Below are 22,818 nucleotides of genomic sequence, written 5' to 3' on the forward strand. Positions count from 1 at the left end.
CCAAGGAGAGGACGTAGACAGGCACAGCCAGTCTTAAGGTATAAGCCCGTTGTCGCTGCTTCTGCACAACTGCTCTGCAGACGACAGTCTCTTTGCTACAGATCTCATGAATACTCTATGTTCCCGGGGAGGCTGGTAGAGGTAGAAGGACATCGGAGGCCGGGCTCATTGTGATGCATGAAATGGCATCAAACATGTTTAATACCACTCCATATTCCATTCCATGCATTACAAGGAGCTTGCCCTCAGATTTCTACCTCCACCAGCCTCCCCTTCTAAGTGCATACATCTGAGCAAGAACATCATGCAGTGCAGGCCTCTCTGCTTGAAGGCAGAGCCTGTGTGTTCCTGACACATTGAACTGGTTTCCGTTTGCTCCATTTTTACACATTTAGAATACATTTATTCAGACGCTCAGCTGTGGGAAAGGATTGGGCTATTCCGAATGGATGACGCAAGAAAAAGGAGCAGAGCATAGAGTTCTTACCAATAAGATACGAGCCAGAGTCATAGCGTGTATATACTAATAACAAGGAGTAGTGGCCAGTGGATTTCTACTAAAGGTTGTCATGGAAAACCTCTTTTGGAGACAAATTCACCATGAAATTCCTATCTCGAGAAAACTTTGTATTGAGTTGAAAATTAAAGCATTGGAAAAAGAAGACTAAATATTCCGAAAAAACCCTAACCCCAAATGACCCCCAAAACGCACCCAAGTTGCTGCGCAGCGACAGCGCAGATACGACTTCTTTGAACATAGCCACGAAGGAGCTGAAACAGGCAAGATGGCGATGTCCATGAGGAGGGCGTTATTGCCTCTCCATCGGATGACATGCTGCAAATTGAAGGTAACGTTTCGCCGGTATTGCAGAGTTTTATTAAGTTCTGTATAAATTACACATGGCATGATAAAATCAGTCCTGATATTATAGCCAGCGTAATGGCTAGCTAGGCAGCAACAGCAGTCAGTAGCTAGCTTTAACGTTTAGTGATCATCCAGCAAGCAGGCTAGCTGTCAACAAAGATTTAATGCTTATCAAATATTGGTTAGAGATTCCTGAACAAGCTGTTTATTTAATGCAAAGCACCAATTCCCTGTAGCTTCTGTTTCGGATTAGGCTATCATTCATTGTCGAGGTCCTTATGATGAACGTAGCATCCTCGTATTCAAATCTCTACCAAGGGCAAAGTTGAGTTCATATCTATCACTACCTGAACCAAATTCACAGCTGGTCTTGATTTCCATATATCTCCCGGCCTAAAATACAAAACATTTAAAACATATTTTCCTGCTTCATGTATTTAGTTCACGCATATGCACCTTCCTCCATGTTTATGTATAACCCCCAACCCTCTCTCTCTCTGTCCCTCCAGAATGCGGAGGTTTCTTTGGACGTGCGGTATCCTCTGCCGTTTGCCATCCAAGTCCGGACCAAGAAGCGGTACTTTATCCCTCCAGCGGTGGGGCTGAAAGGGAAGAGCCTTGGGGACCAGGAGGCTAAGGCCAGGGCAGCTGGTATCGTCATCAGGCAGCAATACATGGAGAGGGCCATCAACATCTCCTGCACTGGTAGCTGCTCACAACAACAGCTTAATACATTTGGCATTTTGACACTACTGCTTGTATTGATGTCAATACAGTCGACTACACGGTCTGTTTCCAATACTAGACTAGTGCAGCTTGACACAAGGTATGCTGCAGTATTGTAGTGTACATATTCAAATGGATGTCACCGTGTAATAATAATAACAAACAATAAATAATGTAATGTATACTGTTGTACGTATCATAACCAATCTCTGTCTCTCTCCCTCTCTCTCCTTCCCTACCCCCTCACTCCTTCCCTTTCTTTCTCCTTCCTTCCCTCTCTCTCCCTCTCTCCCTCTCTCACTCCCACCCTCCCTCCCTCCTTCCATCTCTCTCCCTCCCTCCATCTCTCCCTCCCTCCCTCCTTCCATCTCCCTCCCTCCCTCCCTCCACAGCGGGAGTGTTTGACCCCTACATCCCCCCGGAGGGTGACGCTCGTCTCTCCAGTCTGTCTAAAGAGGGGCTGAAACAGCGTACAGAGCAGCTCAGACAGAGTGCTGCCTCCCAGCTAGCGTAAGAATGGCTCCCTAAGTACACACACACACCACATACACACACACACACACACACACACACACACACACAGCAACTTCTTCTTTGCTTTCAATCATTTGTCTGTCTCCAAAAATAACACGTGTCTCCAGTTGTGTCTCCATTCCCCAGTTTGTGACGCACATTTACATTTATGGCATTTAGCAGACGTCTTTATCCAAAGCGACTTACAACAATACATTTGTTTAAGTAAGTGAGTCCTCTATCCAACAGTCATCATAAGACAAAGTAATCAATGCTCACACCAGGGGCCATAGGCAGTTGGAATGCTAGTAGGCTATTTTTTTTATATATATATTTATTTTATTAGCCGGAGAGAACTTGTACGGGGGGGTACAGACTTTTCCGTAGATGTATTATCAAGCATCCCAGTACCTCCTCTGTGTCTCTTACCCCTCAGCTCTCTCTTGTCTCATGTTCAGATGTTTTCTTTACGACACTTTTCATGTTGTCAAAGCGAACCCCTCTCTGGCACTGAACCCCCATTCTCCTTACAGGATACGAAAGATCAAAGAGCATGACCCTCAGTTCACCACAAAAGTCTTCCCGGAGAAGGCCCAGGGGATCTTCATCGACGCTCACAACGCTCTGACAGAGTAAGGAACCCACTGACTCTCTCTCTCCTTTAACCTAAACAGCCCTTAGCCCCTACAACCCCCCCCACCCCCCCACCCCCCCAAACAATAGTGTAGATCTGAAAGGATCTGATGGGTTTAAGCAGTATACCCTTTGGTATGCCAGGAGGGAATTTCGCCATCTTGCTTATACCTATCCAGTGCTCTCAGATCTACACAAGTGTCAAGGACGGTAGGGCTAAGGGGGTCATTTGTGATTCATATGACCAAAACAACTCCCAACCCTGATTAAACTCTTGGCCACTAGGCCAGAATGGTCTGTGAAGGAGGGAGGGAGGGAGAGAGAGAAATGAAGTCTAGTATTCCAGTGAGACATTCCTAATCGGAGTGAGATACGAGGAGTGACTCACTCAGGTCATGACGGTTACACTGCCCTGCATTTAGAATCCTGTTTTCACTGATCTTGCTTGACTTGCTCTGAAACAATGTAATTATTTTTTCAAAAGGTTTGTGTGCTTCATTGTTGGTGTGCCACTGACTCACCACTCAACAACACTGTGTGTGTGTGTGTGTGTGTGTGTGTGTGTGTGTGTGTGTGTGTGTGTGTGTGTGTGTGTGTGTGTGTGTGTGTGTGCGCGCGCGCGCACGCGCGCGTGTCTTACAGGTTCAACAAGGAGAAACTCCACTCCCTGGTAACAGAGAGATGTTACCCTGTGAGTCCTCCTCCTCCTCCTCCTGGTTCACTCTGTCAGCTGTTTCAGATCGACACACTGAAACGCAGTTTTAGACACCCGATATGAAGGCTGTTTATTCTGGCCCGGACGTTTCTCCTGAATTCTATCACTGATAGAATCACGGTGGTGTCGTAGTGTGATGAACAGTACCGTTACCATGACGTTTTGTGTTCCAACTTTATCTGGAATATCTTTAGCACATTTGTGTGTGTGTGTGTGTGTGTGTGTGTGTGTGTGTGTGTGTGTGTGTGTGTGTGTGTGTGTGTACACGTTACTGTAGTACTACAGAGTGTGTATGTGCGTGTGTGTGTGTACACGTTAATATAGTACTACATATTCTGTGTCATAAAGTGTGTTAGCTCCTTCGTTGACCTTGTCCTCCCACCTCCTCCCCCCTCCCCGCAGGAAATGACACGGGGGAACAGGTACAAGACGCTACGGTGGAGGTTCGTTGAGTCCCTGGAGCCTCCGAGGGTGGTCCACGCCCGCTGTCCTGACATGATCAGCAAGGGCAACCTGTACGCTCAGGTGACGCTTCGCATGCACTCCAAACAGGTGAGAGTTTTTTAAAATATGTTTTTTTAGGGCATTTCTGCTTTTATTGGGATAGAGACAGTAGAGATTGACAGGAAGGATGGGAGAGAGAGAGGAGGGATGACATGCAAGATATGTCGAGGGTTGGAATCGAACCAGGAACCTTGCGATTATGTGGTATGCGCATTAGTGTGCTACGCCACAAAGCGCCCCCTGCAGGTGAGTTTAACCACAACTGGCTTTCACTGTCTCAGGCTTTGAGGTTAATTCCTTGTCTTTTTAACTGACCTCTCTGTAGCAGGGAAGGCTGGTGGAGGCGGAAATTGGAGGATAGAGCTCATTGTGATGCATGGAACGGAATGAGGAATGGTATCAAACGCATGCATTCCTCATTCCATTCCATGCTTTACATCGAGCCCGTCCTCCGATTTCTACCTCCGCCAGCCTCCACTTCTCTGTAGGGCAGTAATGATGAGTGCACCACCTTTCTCACAACTTCTCTTGTCTCTTCTTCTTCTCCTCCTCCTCCTCGTCATCCATCGACCCTCTGCTCCTGATCGCTTCGCTGGCCTGATCGTTTGGCTTGGTCTGGCCTGGACTAGACCCTGGCAGTGTACGACCGCTTTGGCAGGCTGATGATGGGCAGCGAGGAGGAGCCCAGGGACGTGTTGGAGTACCTGGTCATGGAGAGGCACCTGGTCAACCCTTACAGCCTCTGGAGGCTCCACGCCAAGATCGTACCTGCCTGGGCGCCCGTCAAAGAGCCCATCATGAAGGTACACATGCCTCTAATAACCCCTTAGCCCCTCCAGGCAACTTGGTTAGACCATGAAGGTAGTTTTAAAGTCTTTAATAACCCCTTCGCCCCTCAGGCAACTTGGTTAGACCATGAAAGTAGTTTTAAAGTCTTTAATAACCCCATAGCCCTTAACCCCCCCCCCCCCCCCCATACATACTAGCCCCTACATACTAGGCACTTGGTTTGACCCCAAGCCAAGAACCCCATCATGAAGGTATGCAAGTCTTTAAATCACCAACTGCCAAAGAATTCCGGAACACTCGCCACCTAGAGTGCCATGTGTTTTATGTGGTGTTTACCTAGCAACAATATACTTTCAGTACGATTTACGGTGAATAAAGTCAATAGAGTTAATAGCCCTTACGCACCCCACCATGAAGTCTTAGCCCCTACATACGAGGCACTTGGTTAGTTTGGACCCCAAGCCTTTGCCAATGACCCCCATCTCATCATGATTTCTACCTCCTCCAGCTTCCACCCTGTAGTGTTCTTAGTTCTAGTATACCTAACCACACAAAAGCCTTAAGAGAGCCCATTTGCCTTTGTTTGTGTCAGTAACACTATCTGTCTTTCTTCTGTTTTCAGACCGTTATGATCTCCGGCCCAGAGTTGAAGCCAGGCGAGGAGTTTGAGGACCTCAATTATGAAGTGCCCAAGCCCCACCCTGTGCAGTGGCACAAGTAGGCCACAGGGGGGTGCTGTTACTCACACCCAACCAGAGCCTGTACGTCGATGGCTCTGCATCCAACCCCCATACAGACTTTCATACAGACTGGTGAAAGACGACTTTTAAGGAAACATCATGAATCAAATATTTGTTTTCTGCTTCTTTTTTCTGAGGTTTTCGTCCCTCTTCCTTTCCACTTGTGTATCATCATTCAAACAAATGGAAATTGTCCGGATTTGTAGAGATTGTACGGTTTATTTCAATGATGAATATATTACATGTTAATTTAAAGAATACAAAAATAAAATGTCCCATCTGCTGATTTTGTTCATAACCTTCCGGCTTCAATTAATGTAAATTTATATCAGAATAATCTCTAACTTTCTTACAGGCAATACATACAAAAAGAACTGACGTCATAACAGACATTTTTGTCAACATACGAAAAAGAAAAAAAAAAGGATGTGTTATGACATTATGCTACTTGAATTTCTACTGAACAAAAACACATATTAGCACACCCATTCAAAAAACACAATACATGCAAAAAACGCTCACAAAACAAATCTAGATTGGTCCATTGCAAACAACATGGGGGCAATCTATGAAGATGAGACCACAACAACCGGAACAGACTTTGAAGTGTTTTGAGTGTGGATACATCTGGCGAATGGTCACATCACGCCTGTTTTCAGTGGGGTGAAACACTCACAATGTTTTGGATAGAAATATAATGTCTAGAGCTACAATGAGTCCCTGTCAGGGGAGGCTGGGGGAGGTAGAAATCGAAGGCCAGGCTCATTGTAATGCATGGGATGGAATGTGTTTGATACCTTTCCTTATTCCATTCCATGCATTGCAATGAGCCCGTCCTCCAATTCCGACCTCCACCAGCCTCCACTGGTCCCTACTCTACATGACAGAGATACCCGTTCTATTCAATATAGATTTCTGTCTCGACATTCTGGAATATTGCACCCGCCTAAGCTTATCTAGACCTTCTAGATCTAGACCTTCATATACATGGCACCTGGATGCGGAATAGTGCTTTATCTCACTCCTCCCATGTCAGCTCCATCTTCTTTTTGCCTCCTTTAAGCTCTGGTGATTTTGGTTTTGATGATACGAGAAACCAGTTGCCAGTGTTGTCATTGCATGCAGATGAAAGGACTTCACACTATCTATTGCAAGGAGATGTTGAATATAGCAAGCACAAGGGTCTTATGTACAGGTTTGTTTCCATTGAAAAAGGGCCGCAGCTGTCGTCAGGTGTTTTCTCAATAACGAAGTGCAGTTCGTGGAGGAAGGTAGACCCAATGATGTGTTTAGAGTGTTCTCAGATGAGTTCTAGAATGGGAGATCAATTAATTTTGTTGATGATTCGAAACAGCAGTTTTTTTTTTGGTCTTTGAATTGTCTAGATTTAGGTTCTCGGTTCAAAAACGTTGCATTCATGGTAATGTTTTTGACATCCTTTGTACAGTAGCTTGGACTGTGTTGTTGACAGTGACGGAGTTAGCCCATCTGATTGGAAAAAACACATGTTGACGTTTCGGAAGGAATGTGGTCCTGGAGTTCTATGGAATGTTTTTTTTTGTTCAGAGCAGGCAACAGAAGGACTTGCATCACCACCATTGTGACGCCGTGGTTCCGGAATGCTGGTCATGCTTTGTTGACCTGACGATGAACAACTAATCTGTTGCAGCTTTATCTCCCTGTGTGTGCCTAGGTTAGGTCTAGTTATCACCAGCTCCATAAAGCTCAGGCAGGGTTTGAATTACACATTGATTCTTGGGGGTGCCCAATGTAGATCAATCTGGATCTTTTATGGGTACCCACATTGATAATTCAATTCTCATGGGGGGGGGGGGACCACAATTTGTTGTGGGGGTGCCCGGCCCCCCTGTAATTCAAACCCTCAGCAGCCCAGGCTTGTTCAGCATTTGCAACCATCGCAATGGACCCCCCCAACATTGGGTGTGAACTGAATGTTCATATTATGTCATCACAGAGGAGTGCATTGTCACTTACTTACAAACACACAAAGACACAGAAAACGATATAAAGTTCAAAAAAGGGGGTCAAAGTAGGAAGAAGAAGAGGGGACTGCATCCAGACACCGTCTCTGATTCCAGAACCTGGGACCTAAGGGGGGGAGGGGGGTGAATGACTACTCTTGGCAGAGTAGCGAGTCGGGACGTGGCCCAGTCCAGTGGTGTGCTGCTGGTGCAGCAGTGTCTGGGGGTGAGGGGTGCAGCGCAGGTTCTGGGGCCTTCATTCGTGACATTCAGGTTTGCAGAGGTTTCATCATGTTCAGTTCATCGCCTCTCTGCTACTGTGTTTTCTCTAACAGTCGTTTTTTTGTTTTCCATGGTCACCTTAGTCTAGTAGACCGGTTACGTTGAACCACTGAGGCCATGTCCTCGGTCCAACCAGTAATCAAGTGGTCTGTCACTAAAGCTCACTTCAGAGTATGTAGCCAGTATAAACTGCCTGTTATGGCATATTCACAGCTGTCATTTAACAATTGGGCCGTGAATATGTCGTAATAGGCCAGAGGACTATTGGGGTGGTGATGTTGCTGTCTAATGTTAAATAGGCTTTACAAGTCGGAGGGGAAGACAAAGGCTTCCGCAGCGCTCTCAGCGTCGGCGTCCTCGTCCTCTTCTGGAATGTTCTCTTGTTCCCACGTGAAGACGTCAGAGTTGTTGTCGTGTTCCTGCCTGATTTCTCCCATATTCCAGGGGCACAGAGCGTCGCGTCGTCCCAGGGGCATGTTAGCTTTGGCCCTCTCCGCCGCCTCCTCCTCCTTGCTCCTTCCAGCTGCTGGCTGGGCACTGTCACCCTCTGCCATGATGAAGACTCCATGCTGGGTTTCTCTGTCTTCCTCTCCACTGCTGGCAGGAACTGTGGTCTCTTTGTCAGTTGACTTCTCAGGTTCGTCAGCGTCCCACGCGCCGCCCGTAACACTGTCGTGTCTTATTGTTTTCACTGAACTTTTGCTGTCACGTCTTTTGATCTTCTCTGGTTCTGGTTCACCAGTTTCCCACGGACATGCGGCAGCCCGGACTGTCTCTGTGGTTTCCCAGGGGCAAAGGTCAGGCCAAGCGCTACCTCGCCTCTTAGATTTCAATGACTCCTTACTGTCTCCTCTCTTCATCGTGTCAGTTCCTGCAGGTTCCCAGGGGCAAAGGTCAGACCTAGCACTACTTCTTCTCTTAGGGTCATGGTTGGGGTTAGGGGTCAATAACTCTTTACTGTCTCCTCTCTTCATCGTGTCAGTTCCTGCAGGTTCCCAGGGGCAAAGGTCAGACCTAGCACTACTCCGTCTCTCAGGGTCATGGTTGGGGTTGGGGGTCAATAACTCCTTACTGTCTTCTCTCTCCATCGTGTCAGTTCCTGCAGTTTCCCCGGGGCAAAGGTCAGATTTAGCACTACTTCTTCTCTTAGGGTCATGATTAGGGTTCGGGTTGGGGTTCAATGAGTCTTTACTGTCTCCTCTCTTCATCGTGTCAGTTCCTGCAGGTTCCCAGGGGCAAAGGTCAGACCTAGCGCTACTCCGTCTCTTAGGGTCATGGTTAGGGTCGGGGGTCAATAACTCCTTACTGTCTCCTTTCTCCATCGTGTCAGTTCCTGCAGTTTCCCAGGGGCAAAGGTCAGAGCTAGCACTACTTTTTCTCTTAGGGTCATGGTTAGGGTTGGGGTTCAATGAGTCTTTACTGTCTTCTCTCTCCATCGTGTCAGTTCCTGCAGTTTCCCAGGGGCAAAGGTCAGAGCTAGCACTACTTTTTCTCTTAGGGTCATGGTTGGGGTTGGGGGTCAATAACTCTTTACTGTCTCCTTTCTCCATCGTGTCAGTTCCTGCAGTTTCCCAGGGGCAAAGGTCAGACCTAGCACTACTTCTTCTCTTAGGGTCATGGTTGGGGTTGGGGGTCAATAACTCTTTACTGTCTCCTTTCTCCATCGTGTCAGTTCCTACAGGTTCCCAGGGGCAAAGGTCAGACCTAGTGGGGTCATGGTTAGGGTTGGGGTTCAATGAGTCTTTACTGTCTCCTTTCTCCATCGTGTCAGTTCCTGCAGTTTCCCAGGGGCAAAGGTCAGACCTAGCACTACTTCTTCTCTTAGGGTCATGGTTGGGGTTGGGGTTCAATAACTCTTTACTGTCTCCTTTCTCCATCGTGTCAGTTCCTACAGGTTCCCAGGGGCAAAGGTCAGACCTAGTGGGGTCATGGTTAGGGTTGGGGTTCAATGAGTCTTTACTGTCTCCTTTCTCCATCGTGTCAGTTCCTGCAGTTTCCCAGGGGCAAAGGTCAGACCTAGCACTACTTCTTCTCTTAGGGTCATGGTTAGGGTTGGGGTTCAATGACTCTCTACTGTCTCCTTTCTCCATCGTGTCAGTTCCTGCAGTTTCCCAGGGGCAAAGGTCAGACCTAGCACTACTCCGTCTCTTAGGGTCATGGTTGGGGTTGGGGGTCAATGACGATTTACTGTCTCGCCTATTTGTCATGTCAGTTCCTGCAGTTTCCCATGGACACAAGCCTGATCTAGTGCTGTCCTGACTCTTTGATTTACCTGAGTCTTTACTGTCTTGACGTGCAGGTTCATCCATATCCCATGGACATATGTTGACTTGGATGTTGTCTTGACTCTTTGATTGAATTGGTTCTTTACTGTCTTGATGCGCTACCTCCACGGGTTGTCCAATATCCCATGGACATATGTCAGCTCTTTCCCAGGGACAAATGTCTGCCTTAGAACTTCGCCTTCCGGTCATTTCTGGATTTGCAGTTTCCAATAGACAAACATCCACTTTAGTATGGCCTTCCCTTTCATACTTCTTAGTTTCCTTGGAAACATAAGCCTTCTCAGTCTCTCCTGTTTCCCAAGGACAGACGTTCATTTGAGCACTATCTTCTTTTTCTTTTTCCTCAGTTTCCCATGGACAAACATTTGCCTGAGCACTGTCTTGTTTTGTAATTTTTTGTGGTCCTTTGGATACACTTGTTTTAGTTTTGTCTTGTTGCTCTGTCTTCTCTGAGTCCCCTGTCTCCCAAGGACAAATGTTAACTTGAACACTGTCCTTCTCTTTTGTCTTTTCTGAATCCCCAGTTTCCCACGGACAAATATTTATTTTTGTGGCAGTGGTCTCCTGCGATGAAGATGATTCTTTGGTTGTTGGTTTAGTCAGGGGCTTCTCTTTGCTCTCTTCCGCCTCTTCCTCCCATGGACAAAGGTTTGCCAAGTTTTTAGGAGGTTCCGGGAAATCCCATGGACATGCTTCTACTATGCCGATCTGCTGTTGGGGCAATACAAGGACAGTTGACTTCACAGTGGCCGCTCTACCTGGTTTAGTGCTTTTTGTTTGATCAATAGGTTTCCTGTCTGTTGGTGTTTTGGTTGTTTCCCAAGGACATATATTTTCATAAACTGTTTCCTGTTTTGTTAGTGTCTCATCAGAATCCCATGGACACACATTGGATTTTACTGACTCCCGTCGCAGAGACATCTCATCCAATCTCTTGCTCTCTGGTAAGTTTTCATAAATTACACATTTTGTCTTTTCAGTTTGAGCTTCTTCCTGCACATCCCAAGGGCAGACATTGATGCGTATGCCGCTCTCTTGTCTTTTTGAAGTATCTGGGGTTTCCTCTGGGGTTTCCCAGGGGCATACATTCGGTTTTCTGTTCAGAGACAGCTGTTGATTCTGCTGGAGCTGGCTTGTCACTGAGCTATTTTGAGTAGGAACTGGAACCTCAACCCCTGTTTCCAAGGGACACAAATCAGCTTGGACGCTCTCACGTCTTTTCACAGCCCGTCGTGGTTTCCATGGACACATGCGGGCGCGCTCAGACAACTGCACCTCTGCGTCTGCCATGAGGCTATGCCGTCTTGGTGAAACCTGCCGGGAGGAACCAGGGACCTCCGCTTTAGAGACACTCAGAGTGGCCGTAAGGTGCTGTCTGCTCCTCCTGTTGGCGGAGGGGGTTCTGGCTGCTCTAGCCATATCGCGAGACGTCTGACTTCCGGTTCTGGAAACCCCATCTCCGTCCCAGGGGCAGGCGAAGCTACTGGTGCTGTTTTGTCTCGATACGAACACGTTCTCGTAATGTTCGTCCTTCTGCATATCCTCCATGTTCCACAGATTGACGTTGGACTGTACTCTCTCTCCTCTCCTTGGGCTTCTCTCTGAGGAATCACTCGAGGAGAGTCGGATCGCCTTCTGTTTCACCAGGCAAGGTTTGTGATCCATCGTCTTACTCCTCATTTGCTGTGCCTTCTTGTCTGCGCTCGGTGATTTCGGTGGGGCAGAGCTGAAAGCACTCCCTGTGCTTTTTGATTTAGTTAACTTCGGCAGTGTGACGTCAACTTTGTCTTTTTCCTTTGGGCTCCCGTCTATGGATCCTATGAACGACTTCATGGAGAGCCACTTATGGGTGGTGTTATGGAATGAGAAGACGCTCTGGTCCATGGCATCTTTAGCATTTTCAGTCCTAGGAGAACCAGGGGCACTTGACGAGATGGGAGCCTGTGGTCTGGGGGACTCACACTCTTCTTCAGCAGCAGTACTCTCTACTGGTATATTTTCCCAGGGATATACGTGCGTCAACACCGGCGATGCTACGATGCTACTGTCAGGGCTAGTTTGATCATCATCATAATCATCATCATAATCATCATCATCATCATCATCATCATCATCATCATCACTCTGGGAGGGGGCGTAGGTGACGTGTTTCTGGCTTTTCCCTGGCGGGCGCTGCTCCTCCATGACCTCCCAGGGGCAGACCTCAGCCTTGTCGTAGGACAAGGACTGGAGAGCCCTGGTAGTCTGGTCCGTGATGGTGGTGCCGGTTCTGGTTGTGAAGTTCATTTTGGCCAGCATCTTGTCCTCTGAGACGGCCCTTCCTACCTGTCTAGTGTCCTCCAGGCTGTGGGCCTTGCTGGTGCCGAGACTCTTGGACTTGTGGATCCTGTTGCGCTCAGGGTGGAGGAGGTTGTTGTCCACTGAGAGGTTTTGGGCGCTGGCCGACTTACACACCATCGGCTTGATGTCCAGGGAGTTGGTCTCTGAAAGCTGCGAGGCCCTCTTGGCAATGTTCACCCGCAGCATAGAGTCATGCAAGGACGGATCCTTATCTCTGACGTAATCATAGTCACTCACTGACTTCCGCAGAACCGGCGGAGGCTGCTTTTTCAGCGGTTCCTCTCTGATGACCGTCGTATCCGCCGCTCTTTTAGAGCACTCGGACTGAGTGAGAGTGTTGCTCCTGCTGGCCAATGAGATCTCCTTGTCTTCTCGGCTGCACCGCCGGTTCATAGACTCTGGGATCTCTGAGATGCGTTTGATGATGGAGCGCCCCAGGCTGAGTCGCGAGCTGCGCTTCTTCTGCAGGTGCGGGTTGTTAGCCGTCATCTTCTTGGTCTTGTGCACCTCCAACTGGGCATAAAGCTTCTTCAGCTCGTCCTGGTGCAGGTGAAGAGGGAGAGAGAGAAGGATGGAGGGAGGGGATGAAGGAGGGATGTAGGGAATAAGGAAAAGAGGTGTTGGGGTGAGGCAGAGGAGGGGGAAGGAACGTGGAATAGTTAGTTGGGGAAGAGTTGAAGGACAGGTTTAGTACAAGGAGAAAATGGGACAAAAGAAGGGCAGAGGGAGGAGAAAACACAGGTCATACAATATTTATTCAGGATTATACTAAAACATACACACAGGGCATTTATATCTAAGTTTATAATAAAATTATCACCTGATTTAAATTGTAATATTAAAATTCTTCTGAATTATGCTACATATGGTTATTGCTTCAATTAGAAGACGTTTAAGTTGTTTTTATTTGATGTCAGTTTAAATCTGATTTAAATTTAAAATTTCTCCCCCATTTTCTCGGCTCAGAAATGGCAGCCGTCACCGACTGTCACTCAGTACGGTTGCAGGGGGGCGAGAGAGTTTACCCTGATGTCATCGGGATCCAGACTGTGATCGCTCCAGGCCGGCGTGAAGCTGCTGTTGAGGTATGAACCAGAGCGTCGTAGGTCCACCTCATCTTCATACACCTCGGCTGCAATCTCCTCTCTCCCCGCCCGCGACACGTGGAGGAACTAGAGTGGACACACACACACACACACACACACACACACACACACACACACACACACACACACACCCACACACACACACACACACACACACACACACACACACACACAGACACACCCACACACACACACACAGACACACACACACACACACACACACAGGGACACACAGATAGACTTATTCCATTGTTTTTACATCTTTATTGTTGTTGTTGAATGCTGCTGTCATTAAATTGGTCTCTCTAGGGAAATAAGTTTTCTCAAGTGTGACACGGAAATTCCCGTTTCAGGAATTCAGTTCATATGTTCTCACAGTCCATAGAGAGATTTGTTACCTTGGGGATGAAGAGCAGGGCGAGGGTCACAGTGATGGTGACGTGTGTGTGGGTGAAGAACAGCAACAGCATCCAATCAGGATGCAGAGAGGGCATGACGAACCTGAGGAGGACAGGAAGCAGACACATGTGTACAGTATGAGGTGGTTTCCCTGGCACATTAACTCATTCAGTTCCGAGGGTGAATAAGGTCACCCCAATTGTCAACATTCTAGAGTTCCAAGGGTGACTTTATTCACCAAAAATGCATAGATTATGATGCTTCATTTTGTAGCCAATCAGAGTGTTGTTGCTAGGTAAACACCACATAGAACACTTGGCACTCTGGGTGGTGAGTGTTCCGGAACTCTTTGGCAGTTGGTGAGTTAAGCCTAGTCCTCGACTAAATCACACTTTCAATCGGAAATCTCCATTGAAAACACTTTTAAGTGTAGGATTAGGCTTAATCCGTGTCTGTGAAACTGCCCCTTAATGTTTCTCTTTTCTCCCATTTTCTCCTTCGACTAAACCTGTCCTTCAACTCTTCCCCAACTAAGTGTTCCATCTTTCTTCCCCCTGTTCTGACTCAACCCAACACCTCTTTTCATAATTCCCTATATTCCCCTATTTTATCCCATAAAATGTGTACTTTTCTTAAAATATACACTCAATAGAGAACAAAAGGTCCATGTTGTATCTGCATGCATTAGAATATTCCACCTACCTACATATGTGCTGTACATGCCACTAACAGAAATGCTCAGAATAGACGTATTGAATAAATGCTATAATCCTTCTGATGGGGAACACAGTTGAACTAAGCTCATGAGGCATTTATAATGGCTATATATCATTAATTTGAAATGTCCAGATTGCCCCTTGTGGGCAAGTAGTGGGCTTTATCCATGTGTAGTCTCCAGTGGAGGCTGGTGGAGGTAGAAATCGGAGGACGGGATCATTGTAATGCATGGAACAGAATGAGGAACGGTATCAAACACACACGTTCCTCCACACCATTCCTCATTACATTCCATGCATTACAATGATCCCGTCCTCCGACTTCTACCTCCCTCAGCCTCCCCTAGCCTAGTATATTGTGATCAGTCTAGAGCCAGCCCCGTGTCCTGTCCTGTGTGTGGGGCACCAACCGCAGCAGGTGGAACATGGAGGAGATCAGCAGCTCGTTGTGGATGGCAATGCCCATGTAGCGAGGCTCGTGGAAGGCAGAGGGCACCGGCTTCACCGCGCTGCACAGGAAACTCCCCCAACACAGGAACAGCAGCTCCGCTGGGGGAGAGGGGGGGAGAGAGAGAGAGAGAGAGACACAGACAGAGGGAGGGATGGAGAGGGAGGGAGAGGGAGAGACAGACAGACAGACAGACAGACAGACAGACAGACAGAGGGAGGGATGGAGAGGGAGGGAGAGGGAGAGACAGACAGACAGACAGACAGACAGAGGGAGGGATGGAGAGGGAGGGAGAGGGAGAGACAGACAGACAGACAGACAGAGGGAGGGATGGAGAGGGAGGGAGAGGGAGAGGGAGAGCGAAAGGGAGAGGGAGAGGGAGAGGGAGAGCGAAAGGGAGAGGGAGAGAGACAAACGGAGCATATTGGTGATTATGGAGGCTCCAGGTTGCTGATATTCCAGTTGTGCTGGACAGATTATCAGATTACATTCCCTGCATATTGGTCGTGTTTCAATTTGCCAGTATTGCAGTTGTAATACAGAGAAAAACAAGAAAACACAGGCCAGCGGGTGAAACTTAACAGAAAGAGAGAGAGCCACACACTCTTGCTCCAATGCTAATAATTTATTGGACCAACATTTCGGCACACACACACATACACACACACACACACACACACACACTGTCCAGTCCAGACCTGGTTAAAATAGTAATTGAAATCCTTTCGTTTTGCATTTGTTTGAGCCTGCCTAGAGTCCCAGATGGACGGGGTTTGCACTTTTGGGACTTTTGGTTCAATTGCACCAGGCGAACACAATCACACACAGATGAGTATTTAAAGTGAGTCTGGTACAGTCACGCAGGGTCAGACTGAGGTACATTTCATCAAAGCTATTACCGGGTGTTTTTTTTCTCCGATTATTCCTGTGGAGAGGATTTGATAGGTAAAAGCAATTATGGTAATAGCTCAATCGTTCCCTCAACAGCGTGGCAGCAGCGCTTACTATCTAGGTGCTCAATTTGCTGCCAATCTGATAGCCCAGGCTTTTCATGGTGTCCTGGAAAAGCATCTACCTCCACGAGTATCCCACCTAACACCTACCCTCCACTCACCCATCATATAGTAGTTGCCCGAGTATCCCGTCTAGCACCTGCCCCACACACACCCACAGATATCCTTTATGTCCAAGTATCCCATCTACCATCTACCATCTACCAACTGCCATCATATATTTCCCCGAGTATCCCATCTACCATCTACCATCTACCAACTGCCATCATATATTTCCCCGAGTATCCCATCTAGCATCTACCATCTACCAACTGCCATCATATATTTCCCTGAGTATCCCATCTACCCTCCCCTCCACACTCACCCACGGCCATCATGTAGTCCCAGCGATCGAGGTCACACAGGTTGAACCCCTGGCCGTCCGTCGTGGTCGAGGTGACCAGCAGAGGAACGTTGCGTTCGCGGTTCTGCAGGACGCCCACCGTCCACGCACACAGGAACCAGCTGACTGTGATGACCATAATTCCCAGCATCCTTAGCAGGTGTAGGCTGGACAGGTAGGGGACCCTCTGGGCCGTGCGTGACAGGAACACCTTCAGGACTCTGGATACACATACACACACACACACACACACACACACACGTATGGACACACACACACACACACATATGGACACACACACACACACACACGTATGGACACACACACACACACACACACACACACACATATGGACAAACGCACACACACGTATGGACGCACACACACACACACACACACACACACACACACACATGTATGGACGCACACACACACACACACAGACAGACACACAAACGCACACACACACACACACACAGACAGACACACAAACGCACACACACACACACACACACACACACACACACACACACACACACACACACACACACTGTTACTCAACCATCAGAGAGGAGCCACATGTAGGAATAATAAAAGCCTTAATTTTTTATCATACCATAAAACCGATCAGTCAGTGAGTCACAAAATATTCAATTAGAAAGAGTGCAGAACAGCCATTTTATCTCAGTCACAGCAGTGTGTGAGATAATAGATGCTATCTAAACACTGGTACCACTAAAGGACACAATCAGGGGAGGCTGGTGGAGGTAGAAATCGGAGGACAGGCTCATTGCAATGCAGGGAACAGAATGGGGAATGGCTTGAAACATGTGTTTGAGATAACCCATTCCTCTTTGCGTTCCCTGCATTCCAGTGAGCCCGTCCTCCGATTTCTACCTCCACCAGCCTCGACTGGGTACGACGTATGAAAACCCAGAAGCGGGAGAGCGGCAGTACGGACCGGTACATCTTCAGGGTGACCGTCCCATAGACGAGGGAGAAGCCCAGCATCCTGACCCAGCGCAGCAGGATGCAGCGGAATATACTGGGCTTGAAGTACAGGATGAACACCTCCAGGGGGAGACAGAGAGGGAGAGAGAGAGAGAGAGAGTGAGTGAGAGAAAAAATGTGTTCATCTTGCCTTTGTTATTACAGTAAAAGAAAGCAGTCGGGGGAGACAGAGAGAGAGAGAGAGAGAGAGAGAGAGAGAGACATTTAGCAGACCTATCATGGGGATTCATTGCAGATTTGTTGTACAGTAATAGTGGGTAATGTATGACCTCATCCTGTGTTTGGGGATGTGGGCTCTGGGAATTAAATTAGTGAGCAGTTATTCTGTAGTTCAAATGAAACATCGCTGTCTACTTAAATGGCCAAACTTATGTAATTTGGCGTATGTAGGCCTCTAGAGTGTACAGATATGTGTGTGTGTGTGTGTGTGTGTGTGTGTGTGTGTGTGTGTGTGTGTGTGTATGGCATACAGTCTATGCTCTAGCTTTGATGACCACAACACCAGTAGATTAGATCAAACAGCCACAGGTCTAAAGGAGTCTAAAGGGGGCCCGTGTGACCAGTGACCACCCCCAGGGGACGTCCTGCAGAGAGGAGAGAGTCTGTCCTCCTCTCTCTATCCTTTCATCTGCCCCAGCCCCCCACAGAGGGAGAGAAGGGAAGGCAGACGGAAGGGGCAGTCTCACCTTTGACCTTTAACTGTCTGAATCAGTTTTTTGCTCACACCCTGATGAAGACATACATGTCGAAGAGTGTCGGTGGTTAGCTCATCTGAATCAACTCATCTAAATCAACTCATCTAAATCAACTCATCTAAATCAACTCTTTTTCATTGTGTAAAAGTGCCTTGGTTTTTTCCTACTCTTAGTTCTGCTCTCATGTACATTCAACAGGTGTTTGACACATGGTTAATACCGTTCCTCATTCCATTCCATGCATGACAACGAGCCCGTCCTCCAATTTCCACCTCCGCCAGCCTCCCCCGCGGTGCAGTATGTACTTTACAATGTTTCAATTTTTACCATTTATGGCATTTAGCAGACGCCTTTATCCAAAGCGACTTACAACAAACAAACGACGTACGCAGCAGTGTACAGAGCCATGGATGGATGGATGGATGCCTGGTAGAGTGGAATAGGAATCAACAACGTTTATCAATCAGGAAGTGTTGGAGGAGGCAAATGTTGTTGCTCGCTGCGTTCGGCGTTCCCGTTTGTTATGCTATAAAGCACAGCACAGCGGGAATACCGCCGAGCGGGTCGATTCTGAGGCGATGAAGGACCAGCTGAACGGCTGTTCCTGCGTCTGTGCTCTGCCACACTGATCATACAGCGTTAATACAACCGAGCTGATCGATACCGCGAGGGGAGGTGATGAAGAGAGCATGTTAACGTGTGTTCTCAAACACTCCTCCGAGTGTTCTATTGAGTGGAACGATCTGATCGATGCCCTGCGAGGGCGCTGGCATGGCCCCGATCGCTCACCGTAGGCTCGGGTCTGACAGTCGAATCGATGATTCGGATCAATGGATACATTTCTGATTGAATTGCATAACGATTCTTTAATTGGGGCAATTCATCTGAGTGATCGATAATCTAGGGTCTGGTTGATCCGCCTCACCTTGCGTTACGCAACTCACATCGCCTTGGTATGCCCCCCCCCCCCCCCCACACACACACACACCCCCCTCTCCCTCCCCCCTCTCCCACCCAATCTTAATCTTCCATTATAATATAATCCACCCGAATGGTAGACAGTCGCGGTGCAGTGATCTGAAAAGAGCGGCTTTAATCTCACACTTGTACGCTCACTCGCTCTCTCTCTCTCTCTCTCTCCCTCTCTCTCTCTCACTCCCTCACTCATTCTTTCTCTCTCTCTCTCTCTCTCTCTCCCTCTCTCTCTCTCTCTCTCTCTCTCTCTCTCTCCCTCTCTCTCTCTCTCTCTCAGTCACTCATTCACTCACTTATTCACTCTCTCATTAATTCACTGACTCTCATTCACTCTCTCTGTCACACACACACACACACACACACACACACACACACACACACACACACACACACACACACACTCCACTCACCGGGAAGTAGAGGAGCAGAGAGCCGAACAGGATAGTCTCTAACAGCAGGAGCCCTGATGCCCTGATCCTCTGGGGGAGGAGAGAGGGGGGGAGGGAGGGAGGGAGAGGGGGGGGGGTAGAATTAAATATGAAGAGTGAGTGGAAGAGGGTGGTGATGGAGGGAGGTGAAAGTGCAGAGGGTGGGAGGGAGAGAGGGAGGGAGAACAGGTGGGTGAAGAAGAGAGGATGAGGGAGTATGTCAGGAAGAGAGAAGGGAAGGGAGAGAGAGAGAGAGAGAGAGACAGAGAGAGAGAGAGAGACAGAGAGAGAGAGAGAGAGATAGGGAGTGAGTGAGAGGGGGGGAAGGAGTGAAAGAGTAAGACAAAGACAAAGCAAACATGACCGGTACAGTATGGTAGATCTGGTATTGAAGGCCAGGGTGAAGTACAGTATGATAGATCTGGTTGATTTCTGTATGGCTCTGATCTTTTGTTTTTTCCACCACAGACTGGGTCAGCATGGGGCCACTATGGTAGAAACATTAGAGAAGGCCAGGGTGAAGTACAGTATGATTATACTAATGCCTGTGCTGTCATGTTACATAATGATACGGGACGTGAAAATATACATCCGATACTGAGTGGATGCAATCACCACTGACTCATTCAGGGGAGGCTGGTGGAGGTAGGATTCGGAGGACGGGCTCATTGCTCAAAAAAAGACAATGAGCCCATCCTCCGATTTCTACCTCCACCAGCCTCCCCTGGACTCATTAGAACTACCTCACTCTGCACTGATAAGCCACCAAACACTAATAAACACCGGTGTCATGAAGAGTTTAGCTCAACGGGCTAACGCAGTCGCTCGGAGCTCGGATAACGTCGGTTCAAAACCCGAATGAGTCATTAAAGCCAACTCACCCTGCTCCCGGTGGCTGATAAACACTGCCGTCATAAAGACTTTAGCTCGAGGGGCTAAAACAGTCATGAGGACACATTCACCCTGCTCCGATGACACTGCAGTAGCGGGTCACTGACATGCTGATAAACAAGAGAGTTCGGCTCGGGGGGCTAAAGCAGTCATGAGGACGGACTCACCCTGCTGCGCCGGCACTGGTACGTCACCACCATGCTGGTGAACACCAAGAACATGAAGAAGCCTTGGACCGCCAGCACCCCGGCCCTGAGGAACCTGTCCTCCTGCACCCAGCAGGGGGCGCCGTCCTCACAGCTCCGACAGCCGGGCCAGCAGGGGAGGCAGATGGGCAGGGCGGGGTAACACACACCACCGGCTGGGTCGCCAGACATGCCGCCATCGTCAATGCTGCCATTCAAAACCCCACCTTCTGCGACGCGCGCACACACACACAAACACCAGAGAGATACACACACACACACACACACACACACAAACACCGGAGGGATACATACACACACACAAACACCAGAGAGATACACACACACACACACACACACACACAAACACCGGAGGGATACATACACACACACACACACACACACACACATGCACACACACACACACACACACATACACACACACACACACACACACACACACACACACACCGGAGAGATACACACACACAAACACCGGAGGGATACACACATACACACACACACACAAGAGATACACACATACACACACACACACACCAGAGGGATACACACATACACAAGAGACACACAGACATACACACACACACAACGGAGAGATACACACATACACACACACACACACACACACACACACACACACACACACACAACGGAGGGATACATACATACACAAGAGATACACACATACACGCACACACACACACACACCAGAAAGAAACAAAGACAGATGGAGCATGACTGTGAAGTCTTTAACCCTCCTGTTATCTTGTTGGTTAAATGCACCCGTTTTAGAGAATGACATCACTGAAATGCTATTTAACTTTATGTTTTCAGCATGATCCTTCACGTAATCCTCTAGATAGGGGTAATGAACTCATCAAAAATAAAAACATAACATTTAAATAAAAGGGGGAGAAACAAATCACACACTTTAGGTTAGATGATGTTCTGGGTCAGTTTGAGTTTGTTGTGCTTATTCACAAAATAAACATCTCTGCTGTCCCCTCTTTCACTCCTCCTCTTTCACCCCTTAGCAACGGTCGTTCAGTCAGCCAGGTTCTAGAATGCCTGTTTGACCACGACTGTTAGATTGAGGAAGAGGGGTCTGAGACACACACAACAATGTAGAAGTGAACCCTGACCACATTTCAGTATATATGGTCCCAGCAGGAATCAAACCCACAACCTAAGCGTTGTTAGCACCATGCTCTACCGACTGAGCCACAGAGGACCACATATAAACATGAAACATGCAGGAGGACATCATAAAACATCATAAAACATGCAGGAGGACATCAAATACAATCACAGTCACAGCAAGGCCTCTAAATCAAACAAGACATGCCACTTTCACACTTCAGGAAGTGCTGATCTGCTATGAAGGTTATTGATTGGCTTACGTGTGTCCTGAGTGGCCAATGGGGGGCTGTAGAATCCCTCCTTGCACCGGCAGCAGTATTGGCCCAGTCTGAATCCCTTCCCTGTGATTGGTTCACACTGGAGGGGCGATAGAGGAGTAGAGGATTTTAGAAGAAGTCAGATAATATCGTCGTTGGGCTCTGGGGTAAAGTTACCCCAAGACACTGATCCAGAACCTGTTTACCTTAGCTTGGGCTTCTTTGTAATGTCAGCATTTTGGTACAATTCTCTCTCTCTCTCTCTCTCTCTCTCTCTCTCTCTCTCTCTCTCTCTCTCTCTCTCTCTCTCTCTCTCTCCCTCTCTCTTCTCACTCCCTCTCTCTTTCTCTCTCTCTCTCTCTCTCTCTTTATATGCCTGTGTAGACTGAACTGTTTGGTTTGTTATCCCTGGAAAGCACTCAGCAAACCAGTCAGTCAGTCAGTCAGTCAGTCACTCACTCACTCACTCAGCAAACCAGTCAGTCAGTCAGTCAGTCAGTCAGTCACTCACTCACTCACTCACTCACTCACTCAGCAAACCAGTCACTCAGTCAGCCACTCAGTCACTCAGTCACACAGCAAACCAGTCAGCCAGTCAGTCAGTCAGTCAGTCAATAAATCCAGGAAAACACATATCTGGACGCTCTCAATGTGTTCATCTCAGTTAAAACCTAAATGGACGCGTAATGCCTCCACCAAGAGCATTATCCACTATGCCCACACACACGCACACACACGCACACACACGCACACACACGCACACACACACACACACAC

The 22,818-nt window shown here is 48.0% G+C and overlaps 2 protein-coding genes across 2 annotated transcripts in view; one reads left to right on the plus strand and one right to left on the minus strand.

The window, feature by feature from the left end:
• The first annotated feature begins 577 nt into the window (after window positions 1–577).
• mrpl45 (mitochondrial ribosomal protein L45) lies at window positions 578–5,769 on the plus strand. The gene is made up of 8 exons (XM_083689639.1): window positions 578–848; window positions 1,375–1,570; window positions 1,984–2,101; window positions 2,638–2,736; window positions 3,380–3,428; window positions 3,855–4,004; window positions 4,586–4,759; window positions 5,368–5,769. Exons 1-8 carry the CDS (start codon window positions 786–788, stop codon window positions 5,464–5,466), a joined length of 948 nt encoding a protein of 315 aa, XP_083545765.1. The 5' UTR covers window positions 578–785; the 3' UTR covers window positions 5,467–5,769.
• A 2,282-nt stretch (window positions 5,770–8,051) lies between these two features.
• The window catches only part of gpr179 (G protein-coupled receptor 179), a gene marked incomplete at both ends in the record, with an annotated part of 19,595 nt that continues 4,828 nt past the window's right edge, over window positions 8,052–22,818 (minus strand). Inside the window, 12 exon segments of the mRNA XM_083689619.1 lie at window positions 8,052–8,620; window positions 10,526–10,745; window positions 11,121–12,022; window positions 12,158–12,914; window positions 13,400–13,546; window positions 13,879–13,981; window positions 15,006–15,144; window positions 16,421–16,659; window positions 17,400–17,509; window positions 19,530–19,598; window positions 20,606–20,853; window positions 22,045–22,141. Of these exon segments, the coding sequence (XP_083545745.1) occupies window positions 8,052–8,620; window positions 10,526–10,745; window positions 11,121–12,022; window positions 12,158–12,914; window positions 13,400–13,546; window positions 13,879–13,981; window positions 15,006–15,144; window positions 16,421–16,659; window positions 17,400–17,509; window positions 19,530–19,598; window positions 20,606–20,853; window positions 22,045–22,141 (3,600 nt within the window).

Source organism: Argentina silus (assembly GCF_951799395.1).
Source record: "Argentina silus genome assembly, chromosome: 18".
In the NCBI taxonomy this organism is placed as follows: Eukaryota; Metazoa; Chordata; class Actinopteri; order Argentiniformes; family Argentinidae; genus Argentina; species Argentina silus.